The sequence below is a fragment of the Pristiophorus japonicus genome, chromosome 3 (assembly GCF_044704955.1).
Source record: "Pristiophorus japonicus isolate sPriJap1 chromosome 3, sPriJap1.hap1, whole genome shotgun sequence".
NCBI classification, from domain to species: Eukaryota; Metazoa; Chordata; class Chondrichthyes; family Pristiophoridae; genus Pristiophorus; species Pristiophorus japonicus.
The window spans coordinates 276,476,498-276,489,637 of NC_091979.1; the positions used below are offsets into that span (position 1 = coordinate 276,476,498).

Sequence of the window (13,140 nt, forward strand, 5' to 3'; positions counted from 1 at the left end):
GTAGAGATGACAGAAGCGATCTGTCAGTGGAGAGAGTGATTGCTCCAAGGAGGTGACACTGGATAGAGAGTTCACTGCAAACACTTCAAACCACCATAAAGCTGAAAAGTTTATTCCAAATCCTGAAGGCTCCAGCTTCCAAGATTGGAAATTGAACAGCTGTGAAATGGTAGCTTTTATACCACTTCTGCAGCTGTTAACTATTCAAACCAATGCAGAGTTGTTGAGAACCCAACACACTTACCTGACATGATCCCCGAGGGACGGGAACCTCATAAAAAACTTGGAAAAATCATTAGGTCCTGGTAAAATGCTGCTTAAATAACTTTAAGCAGCTTCTCAATTATCTCAATTGCCTGACGTGTCGTGAACATAAGAACATAAGAACATAACTAGGAGCAGGAGTAGGCCGTAAGGCCCCTCGAGCCTACTCTGCCATTCAATATGGCTGATCTGATCATGGACTCAGCTCCCTTCATCCCCCCATCGCTCAAGAAACTGTCTATTTCGGTCTTAAATTTATTTAATGTCCCAAGTTCCACAGCTCTCTGAGGCAACAAATTCCACAGATTTACAACCCTCAGAGAAGAAATTTCTCCTCACCTCAGTTCTAAATGGGCGGCCCCTTATTCTAAGATCATGCCCTCTAGTTCTAGTCTCCCCCACCAGTGGAAACATCCTCTCTGCATCCACCTTGTCAAGCCCCCTCAATCTTGTACGTTTCAATAAGATCACCTCTCATTTTTCTGAATTCCAATGAGTAAAGGCCCAACCTACTCAACCTTTCCTCATAAGTCAACCTCCACATCCCCGGGATCAACCTAGTGAACCTTCTCTGAACTGCCTCCAAAGCAAGTATATCCTTTTGTAAATATGGAAACCAAAACTGCACGCAGTATTCCAGGTGTGGCCTCACCAATATCCTGTACAGCGGTAACAAGACTTCCTACTTTTATACTCCATCCCCTTTACAATAAAGGCCAAGATTCCATTGGCCTTCCTGATCACTTACTGTACCTGCATACTATTCTTTTATGTTTCATGCACAAGTACCCCCAGGTCCCGCTGTACTGTAGCACTTTGCAATCATTCTCCATTTAAATAATAACTTGCTCTTTGATTTTTCTGCCAAAGTTCATGACCCCACTTTCCAACATTATACTCCATCTGCCAAATTTTTGCTTAGCCTGTCTATGTCCTTTAGCAGATTTTTTGTGTCCTCTTCACACATTGCTTTTCCTCCCATCTCTGTATCATCAGCAAACTTGGCTATGTTACACTCAGTCCCTTCTTCCAAGGCGTTTATATAGATTCTAAATAGTTGAGGTCCCAGCACTGATCCCTGTGGCACCCCACTAGTTACTGGTTGTCAACCAGAGAATGAACCATTTATCCCAACTCTCTGTTCTCTGTTAGTTAGCCAATTCTCTATCCATGCTAATATATTACCCCCAACCCCATGAACTTTTATCTTGTGCAGTAACCTTTTATGTGGCACCTTGTCAAATGACTTCTGGAAGTCCAAATACACCGCATCCACTGGTTCCCCTTTATCCACCCTGTTTGTTACATCCTCAAAGAATTCCAGCAAATTTGTCAAACATGATTTCCCCTTCATAAATCCATGCTGACTTTGCCTGACCAAATTTTGCTTTTCCAAATGTTCTGTTACTGCTTCTTTAATAATGGACTCCAACATTTTCCCAACCACAGATGTTAGGCTAACTGGTCTATAGTTTCCTGCTTTTTGTCTGCCTCCTTTTTTGAATAGGGGCCTTACATTTGCAGTTTTCCAATCTGCTGGGACCTCCCCAGAATCCAAGGAATTTTGGTAAATTACAACCAATGCATCCACAACCCCTGCCGCTACTTCGCTTAAGACCCTAGAATGCAAGCATCAGGTCCAAGGGATTTAGCTGCCTTTAGTCCCATTATCTTACTGAGCACCGCCTCCTTAGTGATTGTGATTGTGTTAAGTTTCTCCCCCCCCATAGCCCCTTGACTATCCACTGTTGGAATATTGTTAGTGTCCTCTACCGTAAAAACTGATACAAAATACTTGTTTAGAGTTTCTGCCATCTCCATGCTCCCCATTACTAATTCCCCGGTCTCGTCCTCTAAGGGACCAACATTTACTCTAGCCACTCTTTTTCTTTTTGTATACCTATAGAAACTCTTACCATCTGTTTTTATATTTTGTGCTAGTTCAGCTTCATAGTCTATCTTCCCTTTCTTAATCATTTTTTAGTCATTCTTTGCTGGCTTTGAAAAGCTTCCCAATCTTCTGTCCTCCCACTAGTTTTGGCCACTTTGTATGCCCTTGTTTTTAATTGGATACCGTCCTTTATTTCTTTATTTCACCATGGATGGCTTTCTTTTCTCTTGCATCCTTTCCTCCTTACTGGAATATATTTTTCTTGAGAGTTGTGAATTATCTCTTTCAATGTACACCACTGTTCATCAACCGTCCCACACTTCAATCTGTATTCCCAGTCCACTTTACCCAACTCTGCCCTAATACCTTAATTGACTCATTTATTTAAGCTTAGTACGCTGGTTAGAGATCCAACTTTCTCACCCTCCATCTGAATTTGAAACGCAATCATGCTATGATCACTCATTCCAAGGGGATCCTTTACTAGGAGATTGTTTATTAATCCTGTCACATTACACAGGACTAGATCTAGGATAGCCTGCCCCCTGGTTGGTTCCATTACATACTGCTCAAGGAACCCGTCCCTTACGCACTCTATGAACTCTTCCTCAAGGCTACCGGGTCTGCAAACCACAGGCAGGGCTGGCACTTGGGAAACTCACAAGGAGGTGGGTTGAGAGCGGATTTCCACCCCGCTGTCAATCGCGCCCATTTTGACAGAGGACCCGCCTCCAAACTCGCAGGGCCGGTAGGATTCCGCCTACAGCTCCAGACATTTCACAATGGCTGAAGGAGCAGCAGTCTTGGGTATGGGAGCAGCACGGGAATCAAGGTGTTCATATGCATCTGTGGATGTACTTCTGGTAGAAATCAAGGTTATGAGGGTCTGTCTCATGGGTGCTGATGGTAGGAACCATCCTAAGAGGATGGTATAGGCTGTCTAGACACCCCAAATGCCACACAAGGAGTCATACCAACACACACCCTTTACCATTAATAGAGCCTTTATTCACCCTCTGATCTCTCATACCCTTTTGCTCTCTCAGCTCCCTGGTGTCAGGTGAACTCACTAATGCAAAGGGCAACCTCTCCAAACACTCAACCACTATCAACATCCACCAGCCACTCGCTCAACTCAGTTTGCCTGCAATAAGCATTACTCCTAGTTTTCAAGGAACAATGCATCGCTAATTATCATCATCATAGGATGCATGCACTCATATGGAGACGTGTTCATGTCACTCACAAGCCTGTAACATTACTTCTCTTCCTCCAAAAGAAAATTTGACCTGGAGCCAATGTCAGAGAAATATCACTGGGGGGAGGTCCGCCCTGTTAAAGAAGAGAAAGCTTGAGAAATTCTTGGAAGACGCACAAAAGGGCCTATAGATGACAGCTTAGTTGGAGGGGAGCTGGCAGCAGAAGATTGTTAAAGGCAGAGCAAAGATCAACAGACACCTTTCAGCTTTATGTGCTTTCTCAAAGAATTGCTATGTCCTACTCTCAGCAATTAGCTCTTCGAGGCAATGGCTTCTCTGTATCTCACTTCATCGGGGTGCCTTGCAGGGACAGGTCAGTCACTCTGATGACCACCCAGGCACTTCCACAGAAATAGTCACTGCCATTCAGGGATCTACCATTCCTGTCACTTCCTCATTAACTCGGTCATAGAATTTTGCCTGTGCAAGCAACAGCACAGAGATATCTACTTGTGTGCAACTAGTGAGGCAGAAGAGTTATCGCCAGGTGAAGTACTGAACACGAGTGAGAATGAAGAGCTGGGAATGGCAGAAAAGGTGGCTCCATTGCTTTCTGGAGGAGGGAGAGATGGCCACCCTTAGCTGAGGACCTAGGTCTCAGGGGCTCAGTCTTCATAAGAACAATGATTAGGGAGTATATATCTCAGGTAGAGGCAATGGAGACAGATTTCATAAATATGATTGATATGATGGCTAAGTGGGAGAGGTCCACTACCCACATTTGTAACACATTGCAGGAATTATCTCACAACCTGCTGAAGTCCTTGGAGATAGTGACAATGACAGCCTGGTAGAGTGCTGTGACATCAAGACACCAGGAAGAGCTTCTAAGAACATTGGGGACTTCCAGAGTAGCAGCCAATACTGTTTCCATAGATTCTCTCAGTGAGACAATGTCACAGAGCTTGCAAAAGATGATGGGGAACAGGGGAACATTTATTGTGTGTGATAACACCTGTGAGCCTGTGCCTTGCACCAATGGGTTTCAAGGAGTAGGCACAGATGTTGCTATCTCTCCAGTAAGAGTGAATGTGAGCCTGGTTCCTTAAGACCCCCTCCAGTGCCTTCATGAGCAGCCAAGCCCCTCCCCTTTTTGTTACTGTGAGAAAGGCTTCTGGGAATTGATCCTCTGGGACAGCAGCTACCCTGAGGCAAATGCCACCTAAAGTTGGATAAGGGCAGAGGAAATGGAGACTTCTGTTTTATGAAAGTGAGGCAATTGTGAGAGTATGTGGTGGGTTGGGGGGGGGGGGGGGGAGAACAGGCAGGTGTGAAGTGACTTATTTTGATGAGACAACCTTTACTTTTGAAAGCACTGAGCTATTAGTCGTGCTTTGCTTGCTTTGACAGCTGGCTGTCCTGTTCTACACCGCTCCTCATGCTAGGGGGCTGCAGATACTTCATCTCCCTCGTCATCATCATCATTTTCATCATCATTACCTTCAGGTTCCAGAAGCAGCAAACCTTTCTTCATGGTAATGTTATGAGCACACAATGTGATATAATAATCTCGGAGACTGTGGCTGGGCAGTGCTCCATGTACAATGCAACTTCAGAATGCCTATGGTCTGCTCTATGACACTTCTTGTGGTTACATGGACCTCCTTGTACCTGTTCTACCTGTCTGTCTGTGGATGCCACCCTGGAGTCATCCGCCATGATTGAAGGGGATAATCCTGGTCACCAACTAACTGACTTGATATATGGCCTGTGTCATGAGGGCGTTAATGGTGGATGGCCCAGTCACAGCAGCATTTTTAGGATGAAGTGATGAGCATTGCTTACTAGCTGCACATCGATGGAATGAAGTCCTTGATATTAATAAAATAATGGGTTTTTTCATAGGGGGCTTTGATTAGCACATGGGTTCCATTAATTGCACCTTGCACATCTGGAAAGCCAGCCAGTCTACAGGACTGGATAGTTTGTTTTGCTTCTCTGCTTCCATTGGGCAGGTCATGAATTGTGCAGCCCTCCTGAAGAGAGTATCAGTGATCTTCTTGATGCAATGATGGACTACTAACTGGCTAATATGACACACGTCACCTGATGTTGCTTGGGAGGATGCAGATGCAAAAATGTTTAAGGCAGTGGTGACCTAGGCTGCTACAGACAATGCTGTTCCCCTACTGAAAGTGGGCTGCAGATCTTGAGCCAGCAGTTTACATAGTTCCCTGCTAGCCTTTCAGGCAGAGGGAGGCAGGGGAAAGTGCAGCCTTCTGAGGCACAGACATTCAGAGAAGTCTAATGGACTCTCTTGGTGTGTAGACTGAATAGGGCCGAAATTCCCCCCCTCTATAAGCTCCATTACCGTCTCTAAGAGGCGGGAATGGAGCGGAGGGGCCTTACCGCCCGGGGGCAGATGGATGGGCCAACCTGTCTGAAATTGCCCCCGGGCTGGAAGCGGCGGGAACGGGTTTCCGCTCCACCCGTTTTCCCGCTGCGTCAGGCACGTGCCAACCCCTTACCAACCGGCGGCAACCCCCTTTCTGACCCCCGTGTGGAATTGCCCCATGGGAGCGGCGCTGCCATTGGTCGATGCCACTGACAGCTTTCCCCAGCGGGAAGCTGTATGTGACTGGGCGGCCCAGCCACCCTTAAAGGGGAGGTCGAATTGCCGGCGACTCCATATTATTCTTTTATTGTCGGCCAACTGCCAGGTCAGCCGGGCCGCCAACAGGCAGCCTGGTACCCCCTCTTGGGTGCCAGGCTGCTGGCCCAGCCGAAACCCTCCCTGGTGGCCTGGTGGCCCACTGAACCCAAGTAAAAACTTTGTAGAGTTTGCAGCGGCCCTCCCCTTTAACTTCCACTGCCTCCCTCTGCCTGAAAGGCTACTAGGGAACTAAACTGCTGGCTCAAGATCTGCAGCCCACTTTCAGTAGGGGAACAGCATTGTCTGTAGCAGCCTGCAGGTCACCACTGCCTTAACCATCTTTGCATCTCCATCCTCCCAAGCAACATCAGGTGACGTGGATTGGTGGGGGGGGGGGGAGAAAAACTTCTAAAAACGGTAAGTGCGCCCCGTTTGGGACGGGGCTCAATTTCGGCCCCGATGACTGAGTGGCCATGTTTAGGGAAGAGCTGCTTCTGTGATGCCTGACTTTCAGTGCTTCTAATCTGACAATCTGCATGTCCTCATTCTCCTTCTCTTCCCATCATAAAAATAAAGGTGTTCCTGTTATGTATTTAACCCTTTGTAACTTGCATTACACCTGACCATCAGAGGGCCCTCCTGTTAAAGTCCCAAGGGATCCCAGCATCCCTTGGGAGCACAGTATATAAGCAGGCCACCCACGAGGTACCAGCACTCTGGAACCTTAATAAAGGAGCTAAGGTCACACTTGCTCATTGCACACAGTACTCAGTCTCACCATTTATTATGAGTACAACAGTTCCCATAGAGAAATCCGCATCAAGATTGCTAAGCAGCACCTTAGTAAAATTGCAGCAAATGTCCTGACTCAACTACCAAAGAACATGATGCAGGCAAAGAAACTCCAACCTTCAATATAAGTGCAAAATTGTCTTCTTCAAGCTGCATCTGCCTCAGGAGTACCTGCTGTAGCCTCTCCCACCACATTTACAGTGCCATTATTTAGTGTGATTTTGGGTTGGAAATGGAGGGGAATGGGTCTGAGGAACTGGCTATGCTGCCTTTACAAAATTTATTAGCTGTGTTAAGCACCTCTGTAGGGTCTTAAACATGTGTATTTTTGGGCGGTGTAACCAAGTCCAGTTTTTTGGGTTTAGATTTGAGGTGGTAGTCTTAAAGGGCCCATCCTGTTCTTTTTACCACCCCAAATCCACCCCATAGCTGACGGTAATTCAGAGAAACCCTCCCAATCACATCAGTTAAAACAAAAAGAACAAGTGGCTATGGTTTTCCAAATTACTACACTTATCACATACCAATATTTATTTTACTTCCTTCTCTGTTTATCATGCATTTGGGGAAAAAAATGCTTTTAAAATACCTTGCTGCATGCTTACCTTATCCACAAAATTGCCAATTTCTATCAGTCTCTGTTTAGTCTTTTCCAAATCCTTCCCTTGTTTCTGAAACTTGAGATTTGTACAAAAGATTACTATAGTTAAGTTTACATTGGCTTATAAAACTTCTTGTATCTCTTCTGACATTTATGCTCTTATCTAGAAAGTTAAATGGCCACACAGGACTATATGACTTGTAACGAATCTTGACTTCAACAAATGATGATGCATTCGTTTTTTTTGTTTCTGACTGAGTTTTTATTGAACTTAATATGTCATGGAGTCATAGGGTTGTACCGGCATACACCTGTTGCAACTTCCAAAGGAGTTCAAGGAGTTCGCTGGCAAAGCTGGAAACTCAGTTGGGATACGCTGGACCAGGCTTGTGATAACCAGAGATAGTTGGCCCCATCTGGGAGCCAAGGCCGTAATCCCGAAGAAAAAGCACCAGTTAAAAAATATATATATATTTTAAAACGGCCCCCTTTGTAAGGAGGCAGTGGGGGACACTTATTGATTCCTTCTGAGGTCATCTCCCCTGGCCTAGCATTCCTCCAATGGAGTTTCCATGCACTCAAATGTGGCAGGCACCCTAAATGTGCTCTAGTGGTATGGGTGTCCACCATTCCCATGCAGATGAAGGGAGCTCCAACTTACCCCAGAAAGTCACCTGCGGCAAGTGGCTGAGGTCCTGCGTGGGCGCCAGGATGGGCCCTTGCACAGATTTTCAGGGCCATTTTCTTTACGCAGTGCTTTATTGGGATATATATTGTATGCAAGCGTGGTGGGATTATTGTGCGTACGTAGAAGATATTACACATTACAGACCTCGGGTTGTCTGATGTGAGGAGGCCACAATCAACGAGGTAGTTGAATCGGATGGGATATCTTTTAATACGAGGATAGCATTAGTATTCATTGTTAGAGTTTGATGTTAAGCGTCACTGACAATTTTCACGATCTCAGGTCATATGGAGAAGTTCATAACACGATCTGTGCATCAGTAACTTGGTAATCACAGCATGAGATGTAACATTAGCCGGCTGCTAATTGCAGAAGGCAATCTGGTCCAACCACAGTTAGATGTTCTTCACTGGTTAATATTGTGAACTAAGCTAACTAGTCTTCTTAAATTTTTAGAAACAGAGAAATAAACAAGATTGTAATCAGAGCACAGAGTTCAAGTTTTCAGTTGGAGGCATCAAATTTAGAAGAGGAAGGGTGAAGAGACAATGGGGGTGATTTTCAGTTTGGTTGCAAACGGAAAACTGCTGGTTGCAGATTGGCTGCCCATTATATGCCTTGCCCAATTTTCCTTTCCAATGACTGCAATGGAAAGGAAATTAGTAGGGGAGGGAGGTGGTGTTGTGGAATGGGTGCCCGGTTTGCAACTGCCAGTTTATACATGCGCCCAAACTAAAAATTACCCTCAGTTTAGAGCTAACCACCTTACACTGACAATGGGGAAGTTATGGAATGGATAAGTGCTTGGTGAAAGATTTGATAGCAGGGTATGAGAGGTATTGTGGGATATGATATTTCTAAGACAGTGGTACTGCAATGGTCTTTTCTGGGCCTGTACATTCCTATGTTTCTACATTCTATTTCATCTTCATCATCTGTCATAGGCAGACCCTCGGAATCGAGGAAGACTTGCTTCCACTCCCAAAGTGAGTCCTTTGGTGGTTGAACAGTCCAATGTGAGAGCCACAGACCCTGTCACAGGTGGGACAGACAGTCGTCGGGGTAAGGTGGGACTGATTTTCCGCACGCTCCTTCCGTAGTTCATGGACCAGGAATGATTATTCAGGAATTTGGAGGAAAATTAGAACAGTTATTGTATTCTAATTATTTATTTAAAAAAAACAGAAGATGGATCAATGCTCACTAATTGCTAGAGCAATCGGCATGACGTGACATCTGTGAGTTTCAATGCTCTGTGTAGTGACACTGGCTGCCTAAAATGGTTATGGAAAAGCTAAAAATACTGTTTTCTGAATGACAACAAATCACTTGCCCTACTAATAGACCATGTGGACAGAAATGACACGTGACTAGCTAAAACATCCCTTCAAAATCCACTCATGAAAAATATTTCCATAGTGACCTGTAGCTCCACAATTCACACAATAAGATATTGCTAAGGCAATGCCAGGAGCACAACAAAAAAATAACAGAATTACAGGTAATTGAAAAATGGATCTGAAGTAGCCTTAACTGGAGAGAAGTTCAATATCCTACCTCTCGATTGTCTGCTACTATAATCAGTTCCACATATTTAGTGGTCTTCAATATATCTCTCTTGTGCTGCAAAACAAGGTACAGATAATAAGTTGCTAATTTCTAAAAACTCTCCAAATCTATTTATCTTTTTTATACAACACTGTAATAGAAGAGGTTAGAAAGAGGATATCACAAAGTTCAAGAGAGGCTCTTTGTGAGGATGAAGCACCAACATCTTTAATAACTCTCGCTTGCGTGTGAACTATGTTTGAATAAATAACCATTTTTAACTCCATGTGACACCATGTAAAATGTGTTTTTGAAGAGACAGTATCATGTTTGTGAACCTTCTATTAAAATCTAACCCGTATCCCGTGTAATCAGTGATCAGAAAAGGCAGTATTAAGTCCAGCCAGGCAGTACCTCATTTATACAGGAATGCTCAGAGCCCCCTCCCCAGGGGTAAGTTTACATTTCTAGAGATGGCGGGTGGGATCGTCTAGACTTTCTACACATTAAATCAACTTGAGGTAGGTTTTTAAAAAGTTCTCACGTCCCCAGAGGGTCTCCGGGGTTATGTCAGACCACATTTCCACAATAATCGCGCAATCTAATGTCACTAATGATAAAGTTAAGGTTTAAATGCATCATTAAATTGTTGTGCATGTATTTATTTAGATTATAAAAAAGTTTTTATAACCTCATTAATGTGAAAGTGACCTAATCTGGTATATATCTTGTTGCGGATGTGATTCAGATTTTCGTTTTCTAATTATTCTCTCACTGAACTACTTTGCAAACAAATGGAGGCGATTTTCAACACTCAGCCACTCGTTTTTCACATGAAGAGTAGGTGGGCAGCAATTGAGAATCTGGCACAGGGGACATGTCAGCTGCCCTACTAATGCCCAAGGCCCACCTGACACCACCAAATGGGCAAGCAGACAGAGGCTGCTTAAATATGCAAATCAGGGTTCTACATCGGCTACAGGTCCTCGATTGCAATTTTCAGGAGCAAATGGCAGAGCTTGCACTTATGCATGCTCCCCTCATTTGTACCAGTTGATGAGCGGACAAACCAGAGGCTGAACACAAAATGGCCCAGGAAATTTTTAGTTTTATTTCATCCGGCCAAGGCTCCTCCTTGGCTTCTGATAAATATCCAATCCGCTGCTGGCCCATTCATGACTACCTCTGGTGTTGCCTGCCCCCTCTCAGGCCTGATCTGCTGGCCAGTTCATCATGGGAGCTGGCCATTTCCCACCTCTAGACCCACCTATTCCAATGCTCCCCAAGCCAGCCTCCCATTCTTCATAAACTTCACTTGATCCAAAACTCTGCTGCCCGCATCCTAACTTCCACCAAGTCCCGCTCACACATCACCCAGCATCATAGGCAGTCCCTCAGAATCGAGGAAGACTTGCTTCCATTTTAAAAATGAGTCCTTAGGTGACTGAACAGTCCAATAGGAGAGCCACAGTCCCTGTCACAGGTGGGACAGACAGTCGTTGAGGGAAAGGGTGGATGGGACTGGTTTCCTTCTCGCTCTTTCCGTTGCCTGCGCTTGATATCTGTATACGCTCATGATGAGACTCGAGGTGCTCAGCGCCCTCCTGGATGCACTTCCTCCACTTAGGGTGGTCTTTGGCCAGGGACTCCCAGGTGTCGGTGGGGATGTTGCACTTTATCAGGGAGGCTTTGCGGGTGTCCTTGAAACGTTTCCTCTGCCCACCTTTGGCTCGTTTGCCGTGAAGGAGTTCAGAGTAGAACGCTTGCTTTGGGAGTCTCGTGTCTGGCATACGAATAATGAGGTCTGCCCAGCGGAGCTGATCGAGTGTGGTCAGTGCTTCAATGCTGGGGACACCCATGTGTCTGCCGATGTACATTGGATGTCACTCCCCAAACGTCTCCAATTTAAAACTCACAGCCTTGTGTTTAACCCACCTCTATCTCTGTAACCTCCTCTAGCCCTACAGCCCTCTGAGAACTCTGTGTTCCCCAACTCTGGCCTCTTGTGCATCTCGCACTCCCTTCGCCCCACCGTTAATGGCTGTGCCTTCAGCCGTCTAGGACTTAAGCTCTGGAAATCCCTCCATAAACCTCTCCCGCTCCTCCTCCTCCTCCGTTAACTAGCACAGAGTCTGTACAGAGAGGAGCTTTACAAAAGGCATTTTACGTATGAATGGATTAGATCACTTCTTTGGGTTTTACCTTCAGCCATCTACACCCTACAGTCTGGTATTCCCTCCATAAACTTCTTTGCCTTTTCACCTCTCGCTCCTCCTTTAATGCCCTCCTTATAAACCTATCTCTTTGAACAAGCTTTTATATATTCCTCCTATTATCTCCTTTGACTCAGTGTCAATTTTTGTCACCTTAGGGCATTTTTCTACATTAAAGGTGCAATATAAATGTAAGTTGTTGATACACATTACACTTCTGCAAAGTGTAGTTCTATGCAGATACTCCTTTTGTACAGTTCTTCTATACAGTAATAACAAGTTGGAAACTAAACATTTTCCACTTACACAACAAAGCCATTAATTGCTTTGGAGAGACAGCAGCATTTTGTCACCAGATGATGCTAGGATGCCAGGCTGAATACATGGGAATTTAGAAGCTCTGCATATTTGTGGTCGTCAGCAGGGTGTAGGATACCTACCACTCATAGGGCTTCATTTCTTTTTCATCATGAGCTAAAACCTATTTTATTAACATTTCTAATAAAAGCTTCATGTGTTGACATTTCCAGTATTCATCTGAGATACTAGAAATGTCAACATTGGAATCTTGTATCAGTAGGATGCTCAAAAGCCTTTCTCTCGCTTATTGTACATAAAACATATGAAAATTAGGCACACACTTTTAAAATTATTTGCATGTTTTCACCTTTTCCTGTCATAGCTATATTTAAATGGCTCTTTTTGAATTTTCTGCAAAAAAATGAATACAGAATCATTGCCTTATTAAGCATTCAATTTTGCAACTGAACCTTATTCTGGAGGCAGTTTCCCAATGACAATGTAAAAAATATGGTAATAGCCAATCAGACACCTGTTTCTGGGCCCTCGCAGCCAGGTGAAAGTGGGAAAACATGCATTATAACCATAATGACATTCAGTTGTATGGAGTCTACTTGTGATAAATGTCCCAATTAAAAAAAAAGAAAAACACAAAAAAACAAAAAAAAAAAGGGGGGGGGAAAAAAAAAAAGGGCCTTGTAAATGTCTGGAGTGTCACCCAGGTCGGGTGGCACCGTTTAATGTTTTATGTTTTTGCAGGTGAACTCCAAAAAGAGTTAAATGTCCCAATTTAAATGTCAAGATTGCTTAGGAGAAGTCTATTATCTTATAAACCCAACACAATTGAACATTGCTGTCTAATTACTTTTTATTTAAGGGTATAGACAGACAATCAGTTAGATTGCATGATTGGACTATGATCAATCATGCTGTCACAATCATGCCAAACATTTCAAAAGACAAGGTAACAAACAAGAGATTTGCAATCTTA

At 44.3% G+C, this 13,140-nt stretch overlaps 1 protein-coding gene across 3 annotated transcripts in view; it reads right to left on the reverse strand.

Moving 5' to 3' along the window:
* Positions 1 to 13,140, reverse strand: part of LOC139260303 (disintegrin and metalloproteinase domain-containing protein 12) — a 482,943-nt gene that overhangs the window by 157,590 nt on the left and 312,213 nt on the right. For all 3 annotated transcript variants that reach the window (XM_070876752.1, XM_070876751.1, XM_070876750.1), the window contains exons 7-8: positions 9,646 to 9,711; positions 7,405 to 7,476 (exon numbers count right to left, since the gene is read on the reverse strand). In XM_070876752.1, the coding sequence (XP_070732853.1) occupies positions 7,405 to 7,476; positions 9,646 to 9,711 (138 nt within the window). The remainder of the gene's footprint in view (positions 1 to 7,404; positions 7,477 to 9,645; positions 9,712 to 13,140) is intronic.